Source organism: Neofelis nebulosa, chromosome 8 (assembly GCF_028018385.1).
Source record: "Neofelis nebulosa isolate mNeoNeb1 chromosome 8, mNeoNeb1.pri, whole genome shotgun sequence".
NCBI classification, from domain to species: Eukaryota; Metazoa; Chordata; class Mammalia; order Carnivora; family Felidae; genus Neofelis; species Neofelis nebulosa.
This window is the reverse complement of record NC_080789.1, coordinates 106,387,884-106,415,859: the sequence shown is the minus strand read 5'-3', so window position 1 is coordinate 106,415,859 and position 27,976 is coordinate 106,387,884. Positions and strand designations below refer to the sequence as shown.

General features: G+C 35.9%; 1 protein-coding gene across 13 annotated transcripts in view; it reads right to left on the bottom strand.

Moving 5' to 3' along the window:
- Positions 1-27,976, bottom strand: part of ERC1 (ELKS/RAB6-interacting/CAST family member 1) — a 515,043-nt gene that overhangs the window by 244,427 nt on the left and 242,640 nt on the right. For 10 of the 13 annotated variants that reach the window (XM_058744143.1, XM_058744141.1, XM_058744146.1 and 7 more), the window contains one exon: positions 25,259-25,390. The exons of the other annotated variants lie outside the window; for them this stretch is intronic. In XM_058744143.1, coding sequence (XP_058600126.1) covers positions 25,259-25,390 — 132 coding nt within the window. The remainder of the gene's footprint in view (positions 1-25,258; positions 25,391-27,976) is intronic. 13 annotated transcript variants of the gene reach the window in all.

Below are 27,976 nucleotides of genomic sequence, written 5' to 3'. Positions count from 1 at the left end.
TGGGAATGCAAACTGGTACAGCCATTCTGGAAAACAGTATGGAGGTTCCTTAAAAAAAATTACAAGTACCCAATGATCCAGCGATTGTACTACTAGGTATTCAAAGGGATACATGCACCCTAATGTCTACATTTACATGCAGCATTACCCACAATAGCCAAGTTATGGAAACAGCCCAGTGTCCATCAATTAATGAATGGATAAAGATGTCGTGTGTGTGTGTGCATGCGTGCGTGTGTGTGTGTGTATACAATGGAATATTATTCATCCATAAAAATGAATGAAATCTTGAAATTTGCAATAATGCGGATGGAAATAGAGAATATTATGCTAAGCAAAATAAGTCAGTCACAGACAAATACCATGTGATTTTACTCCTATGTGGAATTTAAAGAACGAAACAAGCAAAAGGAAAAAAAAGAGGGGATGGGGTAAACCAAGAAACAGACTCTTAACCATAGGGAACAAACTGATGAGTATCAGAAGTGAAGTTGATGGGGGGTGGGGGGGGGATGGGTTAAACAGGTGATGGGGATTAAGGACAGTACTTGTTGTGATGAGGACCAGGTAATGATGTATGGAAGTGTAGAACCACTATATTGTATACCTGAAACTAATATTACACTGCATGTTAACTAACTACAATTTAAATAAAAACTTAAAAACAATTCTATTGCTAGCTAGTTTTAAAAAATTAAGTAAAGTTCCTACATTTTTGAGATGATCATACGACTTTTTCCTACCAGCTTTTAATGTCATAGACTATAGTAATTAATTTTCTAATGATATCAATCTTGACTCCTGGAATAGGCCTAAAATGTCTTCATGCATATTTTTCTCTTTCACATACAGTAACTTTAAATGTTTATTTATTTATTTTGAGGGTGGGTACAGGCAGAGAGAGAAGCCTAAGCAGGCTCCACGCTCAGCATGGAGCTTAATCCTATGACCACAAGATCATGACCTGAGCCAAAGTGAAGAGCCGGATGCTTAACTGACTGAGCCACCCAGGAGTCCCCACATACACTAACTTTAAGTTGGCAATATTTTGTTTAGAAAATTTTCATTTATGTTCACAGTTGAGACAGGCCTAAATTTTTCCTTTCCTTGTATTAACTCTGTCAAGTTTTGATACGAAGTTCTGCTAATCTTATAAAGTATGTTGGGGATTAATTACTCCCACTTTTTTATTTTCTTGAATTCTTTCTGTAAAACTGAAATTATTTGTTCCTTGTATGTTTATTAAAAATCAGCAGTATAACGCTCCAGGCTTGAAATTGGTGGGAAAATTTTATTATGGACTCATTTTTTTCAGGTTTTCTTTTTCACATTTAGCTAGTCTTGCTAAGTTTCATTCTTTCTGGCATTTTCTCATTTAGTCTAAATTTAAAATGTATTGGCAAAATATCCTTGTATCTTTTTAATACTTGCAGGACTTGTAGTTAGGAGCTCTTTATCACTTCAAAAATTATTCACCTTTTAGTATCACCAAAGGCCAGTCAATTTTCTTAATGTTTTCAAAGGACCAATTTGGGCCACTGTGCATTGTTTTTAAAAAGGGTGGAATGGGGCACCTGGGTGGCTCAGTCAGTTGAGTGCTGGACTCCTGATCTGGGCTCAGGTCATGGTCCCAGAGTCATGGGATCAAGCCCTGTGTCAAGCTATGCACTAAGCATGGAGCCTGCTTAATATTCTCTCTCTCTGCCTCTGCCCCTCTCCCCGACTCAAGCACACTCTCTCTCTCTTAAAAAAAAAAAAAAAAAATGGATGGGGAAGTTGGTTGTATATTAGGCTCTCTACCTTGGGCTGCCATGACCTTTTCTTTCTTCTGCCAAGATACAAAGCCTAATATTCAAGTACAGCAGCTTATCAAGTACTTATATTTGAATTTCCTGACTAATCATCTCCTGAGAGTTTCTTACTTTCTTGCCAATTTATGATACATATTTTATCAACCATCTTCAATTTTTTTTTGTGGCAGTTATTTTCCCAGCATCTAGTCTGCTGTGTTTACAGACATGTTTTAACTTCCATACTTTCACTTATAGAATTTTGCTTGTTAGTGAAATGTAACTTTCTTAAAGGTTGCTTAACATTTTCGTCCATTATAGTGCCAGCCCCACAGGGTATTCCTACTTCAGATTATATATACAACCAAATAAGTTTTAAAACATGTTTGTATTTAAGGCTAGAGTGATACCACAGACCAGGATTTCAAAATAATTATCTCATTTGTGCTTGGGCTCCAGCCAGGGAAATAGTTTCAAGGTCAAACTGAAATACTCAGTTACTTTTCCACAACCCAGAGAACACATTCAACTACCTTCATTTGGGTATCTATTCCATCACACGCCTACCACACAGTAGCTATACAGTTTTAGGTATAGTCACTGAGAGACAAAAGCTGAGTAGAAGAAAAAAAGAGATATATACCACACTAAAGAGCGAAGAAATTCTCCACCATTTAAAAACGTGCTTCAGGTCACAGTATGTCTTCAAAAACATATGTTTTAAGAAACAAAAAAAGTCCAGGCCAGAGCTGGGATTCAAGTATGTAACTTAACTGCCTCCAGTAACATATTAAGAGAAAGCACAGGGCTTGACAGTGTACAGTGCCAGCAGGACCAGATGGTTTGCTTAAATCACAAGCTAATAAACTTTTACTCAGAATAAGAAGAAACAAATTATGGCTTTACCACAGACCCATTTTCCTTAAGAAAGCAAAGCAATTAGGTGCTTCAGGTGTTGGCAGAGACCGCATCTTCAAGGTTCCCACCTTCTTCTGTTCCCCAGCCGAGGGGAATATACTCTTGCAGTCTCCAAGATGCTTGTGGAAAATCTTGCTATAGTTTCTTAGGAGGGTAAGAAGCATAAGTCTCCAAAGGAATGAAGTGATTAGAAGAAAGGAGTGCACGAAAGAAGTACCTAGAGGTTAAACATTCATCACAGAAATCATTTCACTTGAGAAGTCCACTCTTTTGATTTCAAAGAAATTCTAGATTACGACCCACTCCATTACACAATTAACAAAAAAAATTTTTCAAAAGAAAAAACTGTTACCAAGCTCCTGAGTTGAGAAGCATTTTTGAAATATTAGTGAGAGCTTACTTACATGTATACATATAAACTTCCTACCATCCTCTCCCAACACACACCTTAAGGTATCACACAATCACTTCTGTTGAGAGTTTAAATTTACAGAACTTCTGAAACAGATATATGCTAGCATTTATACTAGAAATCTTCTTTCTCCTGTTATGTTCTTTTTGTCAATGTATGGTAATTCTTTGACAAGATACACACCAATAGTACAGTATTTTATGAATAGGGAATAGCTGGAGCTATTGTAATAACAACAATAACAACTTACATTATTTGAATACTTTGAAGTGTTCTAATAAATGCTTTACAGACACTGTTTCATTAAATCCTCATAATGATCCTATGAGTCTGGATATTAGGTATTATTATTATCTCACTTTTACAGAAGACAATACAGGTTTGGAGAGTTAAAGTGCCTTATTCAAGGTCATACAACTAGAAGAGACAGAACCAGGATTCTAAGCTAGGCAGTTAGACTTCATTGCATTCAGAGTTAATGTTGCTTTGCTACAATACCAGTCTTCTAAAACAGTTTTCCATAATTATATCTAATAAATCATTTGGGAAGTGTTCCCAGGCCCAGTTCTGCATCTTTCCATTCTCCCTTCTCCCTCTTTTCTCCCATCCCCTGAACATTTAATTCCTACCCTGTGCAGGTACTATGTGTTAGGCATTGAAGGTGCAACAGAAAACAAAACAGATGTATTTCTGTCTAGCTGTTGAGCTCTGAGTCCACAGTCATTAATTAATAAAATTCATAAATATTTAATTATAAATTGTGTATAGTGTTATGTAAAAGATATATAACACCATGAGAATAAGTAACATGAGGCCTTGATCTATATTTTGGGGGCCTAGAGAGTTTCCCCAAAAAAGTAAAGAGGAGATGGGGACAAAAAGGGCATTCCAGCTTGTAGAGTAGCCTTAAAGTGGGAAAGCACATAGAGAAAAGATACAAGGTCTGATAAAGAGAAGAAGGGTGCAAATGTGGCAGGAGAGGGAGGAAGGGGCTAGGTGTAGAAGAATCTTGTAGGGCATTATTAGGAATTTTGGCTTTTATCCCAAAATGCAACAAGAAGGTACCAACGGGATCTGATTACATAAAGGAGCAAGAGGATTCAGAATGTGAAAATGAGAATTACTAAAATAATCGAATAAGGAATATAAACTAAATAGAGAGGGAAGAAAAGACAGGGTATACAGACGGAAGGAAAGACGAGGCTACTGGATTACAATAAAAAAAGGGGGGGGAAAGAAGTTCAAATGAACAAGAAAGCTGAAATAACAGGCAATTGTGTTTATAGAGGAAGGTACTGTAATCAGCAAATGTGGAGGTGGGCTAGATTACAGCAAGGTTTAGAATGCCAAATATGGGATGAAGAAAGTCCGGGGAGACAGGCTACTGGTCAAGAACCTGAAAGGACAAAGTAACAAATTATCTATGCAGATTCTGAAGTCAGTGAGATAACAAGTCTTCAATGAAAGGCTTCAATGCTCTACCTGCACAGCATGAGACTAAAAGAAGTAGGGGTTCTAACCTTAAGAATGTGATGGAATAATGCTCTGAAGGTAGAACAGGAAACAAGAAGGATGAGAGTCCTACCTTTAACCCTGAGTTTCAGAATAAACACGTATTTAACACCAGAAAGAGTTGCTGGAAGTTGCCAGGGGAGAGGCCAAATTATACTCCAGACAAATAAGGTGAAGGCTGGCTCAGGAAGAAAAAGAGAAAGTCAAATACAGTACGATTTCACTCATACGTGGAATTTAAGAAACAAACAAATGAACAAATGAGACAAAGAAACAAACTTTTTAAAGAAATGTAGACATTTCTTTTTCTTTTAATTTTTTTTAATGTTTATTTATTTTTGAGAGAGAGACAGCATGCAAACAGGGGAGGGGCAGAGAGAGAGGGAGACACAGAATCTGAAGCAGGCTCCAGGCTCTGAGCTGTCAGCACAGAGCCTGAGACAGGGCTCGAACTCACAAACTGTGAGATGATGACCTGAGCCGAAGTCAGATGCTTCACCAACTAAGCCACCCAGGCGTCCCAGAAAGAAACTCTTAAATACAGAGAACCAACTGGTGCTTGCCAGAGGAGGGCGGGGGGGTGGGGGGGGGTGGGGGGGGGGTGGAATAAAGGGGGTGAAGAGTTCCCTTACCATGAGGAGCACTAAGTAATAGAAGAATTGTTGAATCATTATACTGTATACCTAAAACTAATATAACATCATGTTAATTATATGAGGAGGAGGAGGAAGTTAAGAATGTATGTGCCAGGGCCTGGCACAGAGTAGATAATAACTATCTGGTGAATCAGTGAATGAATGAAGACAAATGAATTCGTGACTTTTAGTACCTTAGTAGGAAGATGTAGAAGGAATAACAACAGTTGAAGAATATGTTAAGGCAAGAAAGTACTGAACAGATAGGGAAAATGGTGCAGTATAGACGACTGAAAGCTTATTCTTTGGGCAATGTCTAATGAACTACAGGATGAAAGGCACAGTAAAATTAACTCTACTAGGTTTTTTCAAGAGGGTGGACACTGGTTCCATTGGACCAGAATTTCAAAATAAAGCAGATGATACCAAAGTAAGAATTATGAATTATTTTCTTTTAGTCCTCATTTAAATGCATAGGACTAGGGTACCTGGGTAGCTCAGTCGGATAAACATCCAACTTCAACTCAGCTCATGATATCGCAGTTCATGAGGTTGAGCCCCACATCAGGCTCTCTGCTGTCAGCACAGAGCCCACTTTGGATCCTCTGTCCCCTCTACTCTCTGCCCCTCCCCCGCACATACATGTGTGTGCTCTCTCTCAAAATAAACATTAAAAAAATAAATGCATAGGACTTATATGATAGCACGTGATTATAATTTTCTGTTTATTGAAAATAAGATATTATAAGTGATACCTGAAGTAACCTAATGTAACAGATACCACTGAATTTAGCAATATATTCAAGTTAGGAATTGTAAGGTATTACTGCCATCTTTTACTCCTGACTTTATGAAGAACCCAAATATGAGTAGGAGTCACATATATAGCACTGAAAAAGAAACCATATTTCTACAATTCATCTTAGGAGTCATTAGATTTCTTGACTTTTCAAATAATGGTGCATTTCTCTAATAAGTCAACACTGTCAAAGGTTTTTGAGGGTGAATAAAATCAGCAAATGACACTTTAAATAATTAATGTGCTCCATGGGTGAGGAATTTACAAAATGTTTTTACCATCCCTCAAAATATGGCTCACATTCCCATAGGACACTTAACAATGCTGGGTATTTCTATAAAAGCCTTATGGTTTATAAGAATCCACAGAGTTAAGACTGACTTTTAGAGGAGGTAAGTGCACATTGATTGACTATATTTCTTCATTGCCAACTGCTTTTAAGTTTCCAGTAATACTGTGCTATGGTAATAAATCTTCAGCTGAAGATAGTATTTTTTTTTTTTATTGAGGTATAATTGACATACAACATCCTTTTAGTTTCAGCTGTACATCATGGTGACTCAATTATTTTTACACATTATGAAATGATCTGCACAATATGTCTAGTTACCATCTGTCACCATACAAATATAAAGTTATCACAGTATTATTGATTATATTCCATATGCTGTATATTACACCTCCATGACTAATTTATTTTATAACTGGAAGTTTGTACCTCTTAATTCCCTTCACCTATTTCACCCACTCCCCTCAAGTCTTCCCTACTCTAATAACCAATAGTTTGTTCTCTGTATCTATGAGTCTGTTTCTGTTTTGTTTTGATCACTTGTTTTGTTTTTTATATATAAGTGAATCCATATAGTATTTGCCTTTCTGTGACTTATTTCACATAGCATAATACATTCTATGTCCACCCATGTTTTGCATATGGCAAGATCTCGTTTTTAAAAATTTAAAAAGAGACACAACAATGTGAAAGAAATGCTTTTTTTCCCCTAAGCCATCTCAATTTCTCTTTTTTCTTTATCAACTCAGAAAGCTTAGGAAGATAAATCCTATAATAAGCCCTCATCATTCCTAAGGGGAGCTTTAAAAATCAGACATCAATAAAATGTGGGTGCACATTTTCAAAGCAAAGCAAATGTCCCCCTGCTGCTATGAATCTCATAATTTGTGTCACTGAGGTTGGAAAGCGGCTTTAAGAAGGGCTAATGTTTATCTTAGTGCCAATTCCAGTTAGGTGATTTTTTGGTAACAAAGCATCAAGACGAAAAACTAAAAATCTGAATTAAACTCCAAACTATTTTTTAAAGAAAACTGTTACTTGATTAATATCTCCTATAATTCACTTATTTCAGCAACAAAGAGTTCATACCAGAATCAAGTAAAACAAAAATAATTGCCTGGGTTGACACAGACTCCATGACTCTACTCCTAGAAGAAAAAAGGACAGAAATAATCTAAATAACATCACATTTTCTTTCTCCAGCAGCAGTAACAAAGATGTGGCAGCCATCATTTTACACTCTTCTGCATCTGGGTCTGAGACCTCCTTATATCTCATTAGAATTTGACAAATGAGTATATCAGGGAAATACAAATAGAGATGGGATGACAAGACTTTCCCTCGAACTTCGGGCTCTAGTAAATTCTCTTCTGAAAAAAGTTTGGGTTTTTTTCTGAATTATTAGGAAGTCAAGACAACAGGATAAAGTACATGGTAGGAGGGCTGTACAAGCTGTCCAGTTTTTAAAAACAAATTTCCTTTGTAGTTGAAATCATTTGGTCATTTCACACAGAAAAAAACATTAACTTCATTTCATCACAAAAAAACAGCAATCCCCTCAATAGCATAAAGTCATCAACAGAGAACAGAGCATTTAGGGCTTGAGCCCTTTTTCTAAGATCAAATGAGTAATTTGAATAAAACAGCTTCATACTCTTTCCTTAAGTTCTCAACAATGAAAGTTTACTGGCATTTTAACTGAAAATTTTAATCCTTCTCATTTGCATTGCTAGAAAAACAAAGTCAAACAGCTATCTAGACATAAATGGAGTGTAATTTCATCAATTACAGATATATTTAATGGAGAAAACATTATTTCAATATAACCCCTGGAAAATGGTTACCAAAAAAAATGGCAAATTAAATGACAGCTATTTGACCTTATCAAAAATTTACTACTAGAGAAGAAAAGTAAAAGGGTGGGATTTAAGGTCTGGAAACCCAAGGATACCAAGAGAGATCTTGTAAGTATCACATAAGTGTGTATGTACACACACACAAACACACACATGGTTATTTTGGTCATAATAATGCTCAACATTTGTATACTGTTTTTATAGGCTACCAAAGCAAAATTATTGTGGGGATAAGAATTTACTTCACTCTACTACAGAGGCTTAAAAAGATTATGAGCCTTACCCTAAATCACAGCCAGTAAACAGAAGAACTAGAACCCATATCACTTGACTTCTGGTTCAGTGCACTTTATACTAGCCTTTATTACCTCTTATTCATTCATTTAAAAAGGTAGAGATAAGAGGAAAGGACAAGTGAATGCCAAAATAGAGCCCAGGACATGCCACACACAAAAACTATCTGTTGTGTAGGATAAATCCTGCTGTGCATATTTCTCTAGGAAAATATGTTTTATTGAAAACATCCAGGAAGGTGCAGCCAAGGAGAACATAAACTGCATATAAAAATCAGTGGGACGCCATCTGGCTTTCATGACTTCACCTTCAGCGATATCTTGGATGACTGCCTCTATCGTCAATAACTTGGTTTATCAAACTTCTCAGTAGGAGATAACAGAATAAGGGCCAAACACCCCAAGAACTCATTACAAGCAAACTAAATATCATCTGTTACAGATCTGCCACATAGATTCCAAAAGGGCTCCCCAGTGCAGTAGTGGTTATGCAGTTTAGTCAGAAAGTACAAAAATATGTCTATTTTGAAAACCAGTATCTATAGACTCTGGCACTCATCTCTGTGGTTCAATTTTGGGGTATGCCAAAGTTTTATTTCTTTTCCACTTCAGTTAATTTTTCATTTGATTATAACTTCTGAAAACACAGATGTGGTCCTTCTGTTGAAGGAAAAGGAAAAACTCAAGCCAAAATTTAGAAACATAGGTATTTCTTGAAGTTCTGGGATAATATAATCATGTACTATTTTATCAAATAATTTTCAAGAGTAAAAACCTGTAATAAAAAAGGCAAACACAAAAGCGTTACTTTAAAAACTACTGTTACAAACCACTCATGTGTAAAAAGATTTTTTTGGTCATGTGGTTATTTCCTGGGAGCTTCAGTCTCCCTTCAGAATTTCTTGTTGTCTACTGACCCCATCTGGCAAAATTATAGAGGAAGTTATAGTGACTAAAGCTACTGCCAAGCCAACCCTTTTATTTTATCTAAGGAGACATTTTAAGAGAAAAAAAGAAAACAGAAGATCAGGTAAAATACTCTAAGGATTCTTAGCTTGATCCCTCTATAATACATAGGATGATAGGGAAAAACATGTAATATTAAAAAGGTCATGCCACTGAGTTTTAATAATTTTAAATTATTACAGGCTAAGCTCTACTCCCACTTAATACCATATATAGAATCTCCATATTTTTACTGCTCTGTTATTTATCTGTCTTTTTCAAGTGTACTACATATGACTCCAACAAATGAAGATCTTTCAGGGCTATCAGTATTCTAAATGACAGAATTCATGTGCTGCCTTTTCACTGTTATTCTTCAAGATGCTTTTTAGTATTCTGATCTTTTATTTTAAAAGTTTTATTAAAACTCTGAGATGTTCTCTTTGTTCAATACAATGATAAGGTAATTACTTCAAAATCATCTCCAACAAAACTGGATGAAAAACATTTTAAACAATACAAGGTAGTTTAAAACTTCAAGTACTGAGTTACTAAAAGGGGAGAAATGTCTGTTTAACCTATGCAAATTGGTCTTGAGACTACAGGTTTTCATTGTCTGCCATTCTTACTATCAATATTCAGAATATGATCCTACCAAAGGGGATAAAAAGGAGAAACTGAAGGAGAGTTTTAAAAACACATCGAGAGCTCCATTTTATTCACCATCTGACTTATTCCACATTTGTGAAAGTGGCTACAATATTAACACGAAGTTTCAATTCTTCTTTTGAACATTCCTCCTCTGAGACATTTGAGTTTTTAGACCTAGTGTTATTTGAACATATTTGGGTAATTTCCATTAATAAGTGGATTGAAATGCAGAATAACACTGGGTTGCCATTGCTACAGACTATATCATTCCCCTAACTTAAAGCCCATTTCATACATCTTTCTAAGATCAAAAGAAGGAGAAGTCTAAACATGGAGATTTCTGCTATGGCAGGGTATAGCCATTTAACTTCTTCTTTCAACAAGCCAGAGATGGCAGAATTCTCTTTGAAGTGGCAGCCCTGTTGGCCTTTGAAGTCCCTTGTCAATTGCAGAATGGCTCTGGTGGGGTTTGTTTTGTAGCCAGCTGTCACCATGAAGGCAGACATGACGTATTTCCAGCAGTCTCACTTCAGGGTCTGTCAAGTGACTGATTTCATAACCAGTCACCATAACAAAGGAGATTCAAACTCATTGACATTAGAGCAAGAGTCTACAATGAAACTTACTAAGTTCCCCTTGACAGAGCTTGATTTAAATACTGAAATGATTACACAAAGCCAATGAGAAAATGATTGTCAATTTAACTGTCACCATCTAAGATTCTTAGAATATTAATGTACTTTCCATAAGTTTATTAATGCAGTGGTTCATTAATAATATCTTGTTTTAAATGAAGCATCTTTGAACAATAGTACCTTCAATCTGCACGGACTAAAAACGATGACTTCTGCAGAAATCAGTAACCTGTTTTAAAAGCAGTTTATACTGCTAATTTACAACTGGATTTACTTCTAAAACTGAATGATTCTATGTAGTTCTGAGAAACATGTTTGTATTTATAATACTTTTAGACTGTTCAGCGACTTACCTCAAAAATCCCCAGCACTACCAACATAGAGAACAGTTTAAGACATAAAAGGATAAACAGTGGGAAAAAAATGGTAGGTTAAGAAACTTCTATCAACAATAAATGCAGCCCATTAGAGTACTATATATAAGGAAACAATCTTAAATTACGAAACTATCTTTAAGGCAGGAGAGATGAGACAAATCTTGAAAAACCTAATGCCAAATTCACCAATGATAATCAGAAGTATTAGTTCCACTGGAAGGAAATAAAGCAAGATCAAAAACATTTTCATCCTAATTTAATCACAGTTTATATCTGTTCTGTAGAATGTTTTGATTTTTCTTCTTTGAGAGAGAGAGAGAGAGAGAGAGAGAGCGAGAGAGAGCACGTGCAAGCAGGGTAAGGGGCAGAGGGAGAGAAAGAGAGAATCTTAAACAGGCTTCATGCCCAGGGTGTAACCCGACACGAGGCTTGATCTCACAGCTGTGAGATTATGACCTGAGCTAAAACCAAGAATCAGACACTCAACTGACTGAGCCACCCAGGTGCCCCAGACTGTTTTGAATTTTTACATGTTTTTATGATATGTAAAAACCGCTATTTCAGAGTTGAAGACTACATAATACAGAATACCACTTTTAGGTAGCTCCTACTATCTGAAAGATCAGCCACAATAGGACAGAGTACTACACATTCATCCCATGAGACATAATAAGTTCTCTTATTTCCCACTGAAGGACAGGTCATGGATAATGAGGATTTCTATATTTTATTTTTTCCATTCTGGCTACTATGCTTTAAAATCACGCTTTAAAAATAACCTTTCGGGGCGCCTGGGTGGCGCAGTCGGTTAAGCGTCCGACTTCAGCCAGGTCACGATCTCGTGGTCCGTGAGTTCGAGCCCCGCGTCAGGCTCTGGGCTGATGGCTCGGAGCCTGGAGCCTGTTTCCGATTCTGTGTCTCCCTCTCTCTCTGCCCCTCCCCCGTTCATGCTCTGTCTCTCTCTGTCCCAAAAATAAATAAAAAACGTTGAAAAAAAAAAATTAAAAAAAAAAAAAAAATAACCTTTCAAATAATATCTATTCTAGTTCTTTAAATCTACAATTGTGAAATCTTTTGAGTTCTTCTGGTCAGTTGACAAAGTGCTTCATCAAATCCTGTAGATAAGAGTTGAAAGAAAGAATAAAAACAATTCAAAATATTTTTGTAATAATTCAACATATTTTTGTAATAATTCAAAATATTTTTTGTTAGCTAACGTAAAACTCATAAAACTGCAATTAAACTTTACATTGTTTAGTAAATAAAGCGACACTTCTATTACCAGAAGTGTAAACATTCAGGATGTCAGAATAAAATTTCACTCATTCACTCATTAATTAATTCATTCACTCAACAAGTCTTCCCTGAATGCCACTATGTATCAGACATAATGGTAGGTACTCAGGATACAATAGTAAACAAGACACAATCCCTGCCCTCAAGGAGCTTTCATTCTAATAGAGAAGATGGAAATAGTCTCTTAAAGTGACAGACAGTAAATAAGTAATAATAACACAGTGTTGCCAAACAAACAGTACAGGGTACTGCTGAAAAACACGGGAGAGACATGTAACTCAGACTCAGGAGATAAGAGAAGGTTTTATGGAAGGAGAAGTAGGATTTATCCAGGTAAGAGAATGAAATAAAGATGAAGACACTGCTTCATTCACAGGTGACATGTACTTCAATAAATGCAAACTATTCTTCATTCTTCTGCAAAAGGACTCAATGAGCACTGATGTTCTTTTTCTCTCCAGGAAACATTAATATATCTAAGAATTTCGTTAAGTGATTAAATACTAGTATTTATCATGATGACCAGCAGTTAATAGGTAAGCAGTAAATGTCAATATATCAAGCCTTGTAATTATATTAAGAGTAAAATGCTATGTACTTTCACTGTGTCACATTTTCTAGTAATAATAGAGAGTAAAGAGGTACCTCCTCAATTTACATGTATTTGAGAGTGACTGGTTTATAGTTTTTAGCTCATAGCACACTTCTAAGCTAAAGCCATGTATCCAACTCCCTACTGGACAACTTCATGGGAAACAGGGCACAGGTATCTCAAATTTAACATACACATAGTTGAATCCCTACACTAAACTCCTCCTCCTCCAGCTTTCCCCATAGTTCAATAAACACCACCACCATCAACTTAGCTTTCATGGCAGACAACACGGGCATCAGCCCTGCCACCTCCTTCTCCTTCATCGTCCACATACAAAACATCAGCAAATCTTACTGCATCTGCCTCCAAATAAATCTCTCCATTTTCACTGCCAACACCCTACTATGTTCCTGGATTATGCAGTATCTTCCTAACAGGTATTCCCCCTTCTACCCTTATTTATTTTTTCCCTATCCATTTTTCATATAGTTACCAGAATAATCTTTTCAAACTATAAAATGGATTTTCATCATTCTTCTGCTTAAAATGATTTAAAGGTTAACCATTATGATTAAGATAAAACCTGAAATCACTGATGTGACCATCCTACATAATCTGGTTTCTGCCTACCTCTGCAGTTTCATGTCATAGGATCTGTTCTCTTACTCCTTCATTTGCTCACTCACTCATCTACCTACCCACTCAGCCACCAACTCACTTCTACTCAATTATTCTCCACCAACTGGTGGTTCTCTTTTTGCTCTATAGCATGACTATACCATGCTCTTACCATTATTAAGGTGTCCACACAAGTGGTTTCCACTGAAGTAAATTTCTTGACATTTTGAATCTAATTCCTATTGACTTTTCATGTGTCAATTTAAATACCAGTGTCTTAGAGATGCCTTCCCTGACCATTTATTCTAAATAAGTTCCCCTTGTTATACTTTTTATAATACTATACTTTTATTTGGCTATATCACAATCTCAAAGAGTAAGTTTATGCCTGTGATCATGTGATTAATCTCCATAACATATAAACACCAGGGGGAAAGGGACCATATTTTTTTGGTTCACTAATGTATTTTCAGTTTCTAACACACAGTAAACTCTCAATTAGCATTAATAGAATGTATAACAGCGTAATGGACTAAATGGTATCTTGGAGGCCATTAAACTATTCATGCTGGGCTGGCATATTCTCTCTATGGACAAACACCTCTTTCTCACTTCTATAACCTTTCTACTCCTTTTTCCTATACTAATTCCATCACACATGCTATAAATTGAAGTGTCTAGTATTATACGAACACGGGGTAATACACACACATGCACACACACACACAATTAGGGTATCACTTTGAAAGTGACCTAGTCCTTTACTAATCTAAAGGATTATTTCACCATTATTTCTTAAAGGAATAATTACTTTTGACAAACAGGTTTTTAGACTACAGATGTTTTCCCAAAAATGAAAATTAAAAAAGGATCAACTACATCAGTGCTTGTCCTTCTACATTATCAGTACTACAAAACTCTGTCAGGCTCAGGAGGAAAAATTAAATGGTAGTTTCTAAGTACACATGTTTATATGGAAGTATCTATCCATCCAACACACTATGGAGTTCAGCCATCCAATACAGTAGCCACTAGCTAGATGTGGCCATTTAAATTTAATTGAAATTAAATAAATGTAAAAATTTGGTTCTTGGGGCTCCCGGGTGGCTCTGTTGTTTGAGTGTTCAACTTTGGCTCAGGTCATGATCTCATGGTTTGTGAGTTCAAGCCCTGTATCAGGTTCACTGCTATCAGTGCAGAGCCAGCTTAGGATCCTCTGTCCCCCTCTCTCTCTGCCCCTCCCCTGCTCATGCTCCCTCTCTGTCAAAAATAAACGTTAAAACAAATTGGTTCTTCAGGGACTCTAGCCACATTTTAAGTATTCAACAGAAACGTGTGGCTAGGAGTTGCCATACTGAACAGGAGAGATATAAAACATTTCCACTTGCTCAAAGTTCTACTGGATAGTGCTGGTATAAAGACTACCAGAGACTTTGGTAACAAATAAGCACTTATGAATAAAAATGTATATTCCTAGAATTCACTTTATATCAAAAGAAAAAAAAAGTAACTTCTGTTTGGAATTCAAATCTTTTTAATAGGGAATGGTATTTAGATACCACATCTGAGCACCAGAGAGGGTACACTGCAACTGAAATAATCAACTTTTTTAGGTACTTTCAGTACACAGGAAATGTGTGTGCATATGCATCTAAGTGTTTAAGAGAAAAAAGACATGAATATTAAACAGATATTTCCAATTCAAGATTATGAGGATCAAACACAATTTTCTTTAAATTTTCTGTATCTTCTTACTTCTAGGAATAAGCTCCAAGCATAATGTTCTCAAATCCACATTTTGTTTTAAATCGTGCTAATGAGAGTGTTATTTTTCTTTACTTCCCTACGTTCCTTCCTAAAGGAAAGCATAGAGTAATAAATGACTTTGTAAAACTGAAAGATAGCATTAGGATTCAATTCCACAGTACATATTTGTAGCCGTTAACTAAAATCACTAAAATTATTTTTACGAGGAGAGCCTAAAAGAAAATTGGAAAATAAAGACTAAGATCCTGAATTAACCTAAGACAGACTCTCAGAGGATGAATAACCCAGTGACAAGAACGATACCTTGTTGACTGACTTACTAGTTGGCTATGGCATTCCCAGGTGATACAGATATTACACATTTTAGGCTGAGCAATGGATTAAAACTTGTGACTTAACGTCACAAGGATTAAAACTTGATATATGGAAATGGGAACTTTTAATAAAAAGCATGTTATCACCAGTACTGAATCGACCAGGTGGGTCTGTAGATACTAAGTTTCTCTGGGGCCTTAAGCCTTCCTTTAGAGCTATCAAGAGTCATGGTAGTAACAACAGAAGCTTCAGTCGTAGCTAATGTTCACTGGGTGCTTACTATATGCCGACTTTAAGTGCTTTATACATACCACCTCTCTTTAGTGTGGCAGATATATTTAGTATCTTTGACAGCTCAGGGAACCAACACAAATAACTTGCCTGGGGGCACTTGGGTGGCACAGTCGGTCGAGCGTCCAACTTTGGCTCAGGTTATGATCTCACAGTTGGTGAGTTCAAGCCCCATATCGGGCTCTCTGCTGTCAGCACAGAGCCTGCTTTAGATCCTCTGCTCCCCTCTCTCTCTGCCCCTTCTCTACTCTCTCAAAAGTAAATAAACATTAAAAACAAACAAAAAAAGTAACTTGCCTACAATTACCATTTTTAAGTGATGGAAGCATAATTCCAACCAAGAATTCTAACCCAGAACCCACTTTCTTGTATGTAGTACAACTTCTCTAAAGTTCTGGAGTAGCTTTTAACTACAGAACCAGAGTGTACAATCTATGTACCTAACCTATCACTTCTGCCTTTCTCAGACTTGCTTCTCCTAACACTCACCATGACTAATTTCAACTTCATAGAATAAGAGTGTTCTGTCACATGAGATGAAAAAGCCTGAGGGAAAAACTGGTTTGAGGCAAGGAATCAAGAATTCTGGATTTGGATGGTTTCAGGTTGAGAAGTCAATGAATTATATGAAAAAAGGTATGAAGTAGACATGTATACAACTGTCTACTTCATTAGTTTGGACCTCAAAAGAGAAAAGTGGGCTGATCATAAATCTGATATGGTAACAATTTTATTACTTATACTAATGTAGCTATCATTTCTTTAGCATCATTTCTTGGTTTTTATCCTCAAACAAGTTTTTCCCTCAGGCTTTCTCCTCTCAGAAAATGGAACTACATCTGCCCAGCTGTCTAGCCAGAAATCAGAGAATCATCTTTATTCTCTCCTTCATCCTTACCCACACATGCAATTTTATTTAGCTCTATTAGTCTTTTATTTAGCTCTATTTCCAAAAGACATTCTAAATCCATCCACTTTTCTCCATCCCCACTGCCACTATGTAACTTACTCACCTATTACCTAATTTACAACTTCTTGCCTAAACCAGAAGCCTACATGATTTTGCTTGTACACCCACTAAATGTTTATATTAACTATGCTTTTAACCTGGTATCTATTTTTTTTAACATAAGTTTAAAGAGTTGCAAAGAATGTGATTTCTTAGGAATTTTTTTTAATGTGTATTTATTTTTGAGAGAGAGAGAGAGAGCATGCTCATGTGTCATGCAAGCAGGAGGGGCAGAGAGAGGGAGAAAGAGAATCCCAAGCAGGCTCCTCACTGTCAGCGCAGAGCCCCACAAGGGACTCGAATCCATGAACCGTAAGATCATGACCTGAGCCAAAATCAAGAGTTGGACGCTTAACCAACTGAGCCTCCCAGTTGCCCTGCTTTCTTAGGTATTTAAATTTTATTTTTAAAAAATGAAGCATCACTCTTTTTCAAGAAAGTATCCAATTAAATGTAAATATTATGGAGACTTGATATCTACTTTTATCTATTTAAAAACTAACTATAAAGACAAACTGTTCTTAATTAATTAAAAGTTTTTATGTTCCTTTTTCCTCTTTGACCTTATGTTTCTGTTCCATTTCTTCCTAAAATTTTATACTGACATAATTTATTTTATGCTAGACTGTTTGTATACAGTATACAGTATAGCAGAAGTACTGTCTCGTACTTCTGCACCAAAGATATATACATAAATTTAAATTTCTTACTTATAAAATCTCCTGTGGTCATAACTCTATTAGTAAATTATTTCAAATTGAGTTATCATTATAATTACTATAACACAGAATCAATAGAAACTAACATACATATTTTATATTTTGAAAAAATATTAAACATAAAAAGTAAAATTTTATTAAAAATGTATCTTATCACTAAACATTTATCTTAATGAAATTAATGAAACTTTTATTAGATATTCCTTGATAAATATTTCTTATTGGAAAAAAGACCTAGGATTCAGTACCAATTCTATTGTATGTTTCATTTCCATAGGTGTAAGCACTAAGAAACCTTTATATAAATAAGTAAATAGGAATGGAAAGAGCTTTTTGTTATAGCAATATCTCAAAATTTTGCACTCCTTCAGAATTATATGCCCCAAATCACATATTAGCCCATCATTAAAAATTATTTATAATTATCAGCTGGCAACTTAATTAGGTTATCCTTCAATTTTATTGGAAACAGAATTATAAACAATCTGAGGGTTTTTTTTTTTTTAATGTTTATTTAATTTTGAGAGAGAGAGAGGCAGAGCATTCGCAGGGGAGGGGCAGAGAAAGAGGGAGACACAGAATCCAAAGCAGGCTCCAGGCTCTGAGCTGTCAGCACAGAGCCCAACGTGGGGCTCAAACTCATGAATGGTGAGATCATGACCTGAGCTGAAGCTGGACACTTAACCGGCTGAGCCACCCAGGCGCCCCCTGACTTTTCTGATCCATCTTCTTAACACTAATATTTGGAATTATCCATTTGTTACTGTTCCAGAGAGTTTTTTCCTCCTAGAGGAATATAAAATACTAAGATTCAGGAGAGGTGTGCCTATTGTAAAGTGAGGGATGCACACTGAAAAGAGAAGTGAAAAAAGAGAATCTACACATCTTAGATCAATTTGAAGGAACAGTATGTTTAGAAGCTGAAGACCTGTGCCCGTGCTCCTTTTTGGAAAATGTTCATGCATCTCCAAGTCTATGTGCACCTCAGTTTGAAGACCTGTGGCCCAGGCTACTCTAACAACTCATCTGATCTTCTTACGTCCACTCAGCCTTATTGAATCCATTTTCCAACCAGCAGTCCGATGACCTTTTAAAAACACAAATCAGTGGCACCTGGGTTGCTCAGCTGGTTAAGTGTCCGACTCTTGATTTTGGCTCAGATCACGATCTCACAGTTCATAGGTTCAAGACTCACATCAGGCTGTGCACTGACATTGTGGAGCCTGCTTGGGATTCTCTCTTTCCCTCTCTGCCCCTCTCCCACTTGCACAAGCGCTCTCTCTCTCAATAAATAAACTTAAAAAATTTCTTTTAAAAAACCCCACAAATCAAAGAATGCCATGCACTGATTAAACCTGTTTAACTGCTTCCACCATTCTAAAAAAAAATAACCCTGACTTCTGGCCACCCCTTACATAAGACCCTGCATACCTTATACTGCTCCCACCCCTTAGTCATACCAGTTGTCCTCACACATGTCTAGTTCTTTTCACCTTCCTGCTGTCACAACACTGATTTCTCCCCACTATTCACATGGCAGGCTTCTTACCCTTCAAGACACAGATTAGGGTGTCTGGGTGGCACCCCAGGTTAAGTATCTGACTTCGGTTCAGGTCACGATCTCACGGTTCGTAAGTTCAAGTCCTACATTGGGGTAAACCCTGCCCTTCTCTTTCTCTCTCTCTCTCTCTCTCTCTCTCTCTCTCTGTGTGTCCCTTGCTTACTTGCTCCCTCTCCCCCCCGCCTTAAAAAAAAAAAAAAAAAGACCCAGGTTAAATGTTACTTTCTCAGAGAATGCTCCCTGAGCATTCAATCAAAAATAACCTCTCCGGGGGTGCCTGGGTGGCTCAGTCGGTTGAGCGTCCGACTTCAGCTCAGGTCACGATCTCACGGACCGTGAGTTCGAGCCCCGCGTCAGGCTCTGGGCTGATGGCTCAGAGCCTGGAGCCTGCTTCCAGTTCTGTGTCTCCCTCTCTCTCTGCCCCTCCCCCGTTCATGCTCTGTCTCTCTCTGTCTCAAAAATAAATAAACGTTAAAAAAAAAAATTAAAAAAAAAAACAAAAACAAAAACAAAAATAACCTCTCCAAATTCACCAGATTATTGCCTATTACAAAAAACCTGTTCCTATTCTTTACAGACCTTCTGACAAATTGTAACTTAAAAAAAAAATTTTTTTTTTTGGTTTAGGATCTGTATCTCTCTGCAGACTATAAGCTCTCTTAGGGGAGAGACCACAGCTGCTGTATTCATCACAATATATCCCCCCAGACTACCACAGCACCACTGGATACTCAATAAAGATCTGTTGATCTGTTGAATGAATGAATGAATGAATGAGCAAGCAAACCCATGAAAAAATATTATCTGCTTAAATTCCTTCAATAGTTCTCCACTGCCTTGAACATAAAATGAAATGCTGGAGTAGAACATGAGACTAAATTTGCTTAAGCATGATCAGATTGCAGGCACCTATCCCTCCCATAGTTCTCCCTCCCATAGATCATGCCATACATATTTATCCTAAATTATAGCTACTAACCACTATTTAAAGTTTCCTGGATGCTTCCAGTTTTCACATATGCTGATCCCTCTGCATGGAATATGGTGAATATCCTTCCACATCTTTTTTGCTTAGTTCTTTCCTTTTAAGACTCAGCTCATGCATTGGCCATCTCCTCCAGGAAGCTTTCTATAGATCTCTCCAATCTGGATTGTATGCCTGTCCCTCTTCTTCTTATTCAGATCACTACCACGGCACTTACCAAACTGAACCATAATTATAGGTTCATTCTTCAGTCTTTCCAAACAAACTATGAACTTCTTGAGACAGAGGCTATTTCTATTACCTTTTTATTTCCAGTGCTTACTGTAGAGTCTGGAAAACTACAAGGTATTCAATAAAAGTTTGTAGAAAGGGCAGCATAAGTAAAAGGGTCATTATTTTATTTTCTGAGCATTACTGCCACTTAATTTAAAAAATGAGAAATATAACTTACTATAAATATTCAGACCAGTACAAGACTGTTTATATGACCAAAGAATAAACTGTCAACTCTGGGAATAGCTAAAAGTTAAGAAGGCAATGGGAATGATTGAAGAGTACAATGACAGTTTGATTAGCATACATCATCTTCTATAGGCTACCCAGTTACTAGTGATGCTTCAGTAGTGGCAACTGTTCTGTTTGAAAAAGTATTTGGGTATCATGGTGATAAATGCTGTGTAACTGATTGGATAGATTTGCAACCGATAGGGAATTTAATATATCTTTAAGAATAAAAAAAGAGATGGGATGCTTGACAGTTGCCAGTTGCAGACTGGGCCCCATTCACTCATGTGCCTTGCTCCACTTCCTCCACAACTGTGTCTGACAAACCAGACATGACTGAGGATAAGAAATTTGATTAAGTCAAAACTGAAGAAGATAGAAACACAAGAAAAAAATCCACTGCCTTCAAAAGAAACAATGGAACAGGAGAAGCAAGCGAATCATAATGAAGCAAGCATTTGTCACCAATATGCACTGTACATTCCATAAGCACTGCCTTCTTATTTTACTTTTTTTTTTTTTTTTAGCTATTTAACTTTGCAAAATGCAAAGAAACTGGATCAAGTTTAAATGACTATACTGCCCATTTTCACAATAAAGAATCAAGAACTTCTGACAGTGAAGGCCAAAAGCCTGTCTTTCCCACCTGCCTGTCTAGCTGGCAGGAAAGGAAAAGAACTTGCATGTTGAAGGAAGAAGGTGGATAGTACAATTGTGAGATCCAGAGTAAAAACCAAGCTGGCCCAAGGTAGGCTGTAAAATGCAGTTTAATCAAGAGTGCCATTTTTTGTTGTTCAAATGCTTTTAATTACTGGAATGCATAATACCTGGGAAAAAATTTTAAGATGTAATCCTAAAAAATGCTCATTAATCTATAAGTACCTGCATACAAATCACAGGTATAACCTTATGATCTTCTGGGTCAAAAATTTAAACTTAACATACAAGCCAAATAATATCAAAATGGCAATTTAAAAAATGAATACCACTATTAAAAATGAGATTTTAAAACAAAAGTCAGAACTCGTGTAAATGTTAGTTATATTGAGAGGATATATCTTTATCCCTCAAAACATTAAAAAATGCACTTTAGGAACATATAAATCCAGCCTACTGAGCCACAAGAAAATGTCTTACTACGTTAGAGGGGTTTTTTAAATCCTTGGTTAGCAATGTAGTTGTAAAAGACTTCTTCAAAAAATAATCTTAGTGAAGATATTTAAAGTATTCTTTTCAAGTTAAAAAAAAAAAAAAGCATTTCAAAAATTTAACCTTACAACAGCACTGCTGAACTAAAGAAATTGCTCCCTACCTCCTCACAATTATGAGACTTAAGACAGCCAAAATTACTCTATTCTCATTTTAGGAAAATGGATTCTCATATTCAACAAAACACAAAACCTGCTAAAACTTGAGCAGAGAGAAGTTTCAGAAAAAGAAAATCCATGTAGAAAAGCACAAAGCAAAAGTAAAAGGAGCCCTTGGGTTTCCCTCCATGGGATTATATTCACTTTCACTTCTCCATTTGCCAACACAGGTTATAGGACATCTTCCTTCACTGGATCATTATATTTTTATATTTATATTTTATATTTTTATATCATTTATATTTTATATTTTTATATCATTATGTATCTTTACATTTGGGGGCATAGGCTCAATATGGAACAGCATGTATTGGGAATAAAGAAACTGTAACGGGATCCTGTAAGAAGAAATGTTTTCCCTTGACGCTTTTTTGCCTCTAAACTTTAAAAGGCTCTGTATTTTATTTTAGTAAGAGAGACTGTTCCCAAACAATTTTACTCTGCACTTTAAGAAATCAAGAAATGCAGATATTCTCCTTCTATTAGAGGGTGTTATTTCTTCTCAGAGGCTAAATTTAAGAGACAGAAATGTCCCTAGCCAAAAAAAAAAAAAAAGTTTTACCCATTTAAGATGTTTCAAATGAATATTTCTAGATTACCCTGGTGTATACAATTAATACATATAAGTAAAATTAACAGCAGAGCTGAAAGACAGAAAAAGATAAAAATAAAAGAACAGAAGATGACAGCAGGAGGGGACAGTGGATTAAGATTATATAGCCTTAGAAATACAAACATAAAAGAGGCTTCTTCATACTTTAAACCACTGAGAGCTCAAATGACTGGTCTCATGCAATATTTTACTCAATAGCTTCAGATAGGCAATGAGTAGCAGCATGGTAGAAAAGAAGAAAAAGATAAACAGGGAGGAGAGAAAGAAAAAAGCATGCAATTAAAAGCAAATTATATATAGCCACTTTGGAAGACAGTTTCACAGTTTCTCACAAAGTTAAATATAATCTTACCATACAATCCAGCAATTCCCAGGTGTTTACCTAATTGAGTTGATAATTTATGTCCATAAAAAAACCTACACACAATGTTTATAGAAGCTTTATTCATAATTGCCAAACACTGGAAGTAATCTAGAATGTTCTTCAGTAGGTAAAGGAATAAACAAATTGTAGCATGTCAATACAATGGAATATTATTCAGAAGTAAAACAAAATGAGCTATCAGGCCACAAAAAGACACAGAAGAACCTTAAATGCAGAGGCTAAATGAAAGAAGCCAGTGTGAAAAGGCTACAAACTGTGTTTCCAACTATATCGACATTTTGGAAGAGGAAAAACTAGAGAGACAGGAAAAAGACCAAGGATTACAGAGGTGGAGGAAGGATGAATAAGTGGAGCACAGGGGACATTTAGGGCAGTGAAACTATTCTGCATGATACTGTAATGGGGAATACATGATATTATACATTTGGCAAAACCCAGAGAAGTGAACAAGATGAAGAGCAATCCAAAATGTAAGCTATGGACTAGTTAATAATGTATCAACACTGGCTCATCAATTTTAATAAATCTGTCACACCAATGTTAACACTAGGGAAAACTGAGGTGGAGGAAGGAATATATGGGAATTCCATGAACTTTCTGCTCAACTTTTTTGTGAACTAAAAAAAGAAACTGATCTAAAATAAGTCTGTTATAAATAAACAATACACAAACACATAAATTTATAAATAAATCTACCCCCCAAAAAGCAAATTATAACTAGGTTCACACAATAATACGTTTTAAAAACACATACCAGTTTACATGCTATAATGACAGGATGTATTATTAATTGTCAACATTTCTATGATTCCCAATATGTAAGACTTGTCATTATATAATGATTCCTAAACAGAAAAAAATCTTCACAGAAAGAAAAAATGGGGTCATTTTGAAAATAAAGGTAAGAATGTACAAAAGGTAAAATCAATAAAAGAAAACACCTCTTCACCCTGGAACAATGACTGTCACCATCCCTTCTCTGAAGCTCTCCACTACCCAAGCTCTACTTAACTGTACATGAGGAAATACTCAAATTACAAGTGGACAAGGCATTTATGTAGGAACAAGGCACTGAAAGACATGAAAAGTTCAATCTCTGCTAATAAATATCAATTTGTCTTTCTACACTTAACATTAAAGAAAACATATCCTCATACTAACAGTTAAGAAAGGACCTCCTTAAGGCGCACACTACACCATGCCTGCTTTCAGAATGCACCTTCTTCCTTGTTATGCAACAGTATACCTTAACTCACAAGACCACTGGTGGTCTCATCATGGGGGTTCCCAAAAGATTCAGGTTACTCTCTCAATGAACTCTTTTTACCATATTTCTCCAACAAAGAAATGGAAAGGAAACAATAACTAAAAAAATTAAATGCCACGATCTCTGTGTAAGGAAGATTCAAAATCTCTATTCATATTCTCAAAATGGAAACTGATCTTAGAGACTTCACTTGTTAAAACCATTTTTCCATTCACATTTCCCATCTTTAGTTATTCCTCCTAACAAAAAAGTTAAAAGCCACTGCACAGGATCTAAAAGATGTAGAAAAATATATAAAGCAAACACCACACACAGCAACAGTAGAACTCTTTAATAAGTCACCTCAGGGTTGAGACATACTGATTGGTTAGTCTCAAGTGTCATGATATCTATGTCCTTCATACTTGCTATTCACCTTAACTTGTTATAACTTTAACTGCTCTCTTGAACAAGGCAGGGTATAAATAAACTATCTGCTATTTAAAATTAACATTTTAACTCAGATCTGTTTGTGTTTTCCCATTCAATTTAAAAGCTGGATTGTGACCAGTCTTGCAATACACAGACAAGCTCCATTTCATCTCAACAGATACATGAGCATATACTACATAATTTTTGTGAAATAAGTCCCAAATTATGAATGCAGAGATTTTTAACATCATAAGTCAATTAACATTAGCCAAGTCTTATGCAAACATAAGAATTTCAATTCTTATTTAGGTCCAAATACTTGTACCTGATGAAGTGCTTCTGAAACCCTATAAACATATGTAGAGTTTGCCTAAACTATACTGGTTGGGTTTTACCTTTTGTTTAACCAGCAGCATTGCCAGTAACTGTATAAAATTGCAGACCTGTTTTTCAGCACTGGTCCTGGCTGACTCCTCTTGTGCTAGCACCATTTCTCGCTCTGCAGTTATCTGTACACTTTCTCTTAGTGCTTCTTCCAGCTCTTCAATCCTGTCATCCTTCTTACGGAGACTGTCCTGGAAAACGATGGAAGACCAGGTGAAGTAGACTAATTAGTTAACCCAAGAGAGCCTATTTATCAAGAAAGGTTATTTGCTTATTAAATATTCTTCCCTTCAGAAATAAATCCAAGCCAGAAAGATATCTTCACAGAGGAAAGAACAAGGGAAGAAAAGAAGTCTAATAGGAGGTTGAAGAATATTATTAAGAGCAAAGCATCAAGTTAGTTAAGCAAGAGAAACTTGTGATGGATTTGTTCTCTGTAACACAGAGAATAAAACTGTGTTAAGCAGCACACACAGCAAGGGCTTGATTACTTAAAAACACAAAGCTGTTTTTGAACTACTCTCTAAACTGGGCTTTAAGCCAGCTTTGATGAAGCCTAAGTAGTAAGACACAATACGAAAACATTCTCTCTCCCTGAAAAGTTCAGCCTAGATGAAAAAGTTAGATAAACAGCATGATTCTTCAGATTATATTCTTCATATAGACACTCATTAGCAAACTAATTTAGAAAAAAAGAAATGAAAGTGATGTTTCCTAATGATTTAAAGACAGCAAAGTTTTCTCTTAATTTCATATGAGAAAACTAAATATGATAACTGGATATAAGTGATCTGGCTAAGGATGAGTAATTTCATTAGCCAACCAATTCCCACTAGCATTGATATTCCAAATAAGCTGAAAAATTAACTCTTGGGAAGGTAAATATGGATTTCTATCAGAAAGACAAAATCCTATAGGACTTTAAGAACATGCAATAAAGGAAAGATCTTAAAATAAGAAGGATAAATGAAGCAAAGGCCAAGCAATATTAAGAATTAGATTCATCAGATTATAAGCATTTCCTCTTTAAATTCTTCTAGAACCAAAAGATTAAAAATAAAGTGCTGCCTTTTATTAATACAATTAAATTAAAAACACAAGAACAAGAGTTACTAAAACATTCTCCAACTTTCAGAATACTTGCCATCAGTAAAAGATATGAAAGGATTTTGTCTTTTTTTTTGTGCAACTCTCACTTAATTAGATTGTAGTTCACTTTTATAAGTGCAAGGCACAGAAAGTCCTTCCTAACAACTTTGTCTTCAAAAATCCAGAACTTGAAATCTGTCAAAGGTTAGTCAGATTTTTCTTCCAGCACTAAAAGAATAGCATCTTTAAAAAAAAGAATATTCACATTTCAGTAATGCATGCCATGTTCCCCCCCCCCCCTTTTTTTTTAAGTGTTCATTCTTCTAGTAGAAAACGTTATAAAATACCCTGATTTGGTCCTGTAAGTAAGGTTCTGCCTTGTACAGGACAGTTTAGCTCTATCAAAAAATGCTTTCTTGAAATCTTAATGCTTCCAGGTGGCTTGCCATGAGTAGCAGAGTGCAGCTTCTAAAACCGTTGAAGCTTCAGCTGAAGGTTCCTAAAACAACGCCAGGGGAAATGAAATGATGCCAGTAAAAACAAAGGCCAAGGTAGTTTCAATTCAAAGAAAATGAAATGTAACAGAAGGATTATGTAGAAAGAGACAGATCAGTGAGTTCAGTCCTCTCAAAATCTCTAATGAATAACTTTATTTGTAGTAACATGGGATTTTGAATTACAAATTGTAAGCAAAAAGAATCACTAATGTTTCCCATTATCAACTGGTTGTGAATAACTCAGAATTATGTTTTTGTCCGGTCAGTTATTTTCTTCACTCTTAAGCTGTCTTTTGAAGATCTCCTGAGAGGCTTCTGTTATTCTAATCTAAATTATCCCAAAGAACTTCCCAGAACCTATTTTAAACAAACAGGCTTATCTGCATTTCTGCATGGACTGCAGCTTTGCAGTTTTATCAGTAAAACTTTTTTAGAGAGAGTTTACTTAATAATTTATCATAATGCAGATAATCAGTACAGGTTTTCATACTGAAAGTTTCATCAAAACCAGTAAGAAAATCAGTCTACCATATGAGCTCAGTGCACCAGGCCATTTATTTAAGCAAAGTTTTCCAGAGGGGGCACCTGGGTGGCTCAGTCGGTTAAGCATCTGACTCTTGGTTTCGGCTCAGGTCATGATCTCAAGATTTGTGAGTTAAAGCCACACATTGCGCTCTGTGCTGACAGTGTGGAGCATGCTTGAGATTCCCTCTCTCTGTCTCTCTCTCAAAATAAACTTAAGAAAAAAAATTTTTTTCTAAAAGTTTTCTGGACTTTGTGGTAAACAAAGCCTTGCTCAAAATCTGTGTCCGTAATAAGGACAAAGAACAAAAGCCAAGAAAAACCATAAATAAAAAGAAGAAAACTATTAAACAATATTCATGAAATACGAAAAATTACGTAACTTATACTATCTAAGCTCAATGTAAAACTAAGTATGGAACCATTTGCTCTAAGGAAGCTGTAATAAACCAGGGTAGTAACAGAAGAATGAAGACACCAAATACCCTCATCACCTTCAAAACCAACATCAATAAAGTCCATAACTACTTAATCCGTCTAGTGAGTAAAATTTGGCTCCAGCTTTATTTTCAGAATCTTAATAGATGTCTGATAAGGTAAACCAAGGAAGTTTCCTTTGTACTGAATTACACACCTTGAAACTGTTTCATTTAATAAAACATTAATGAA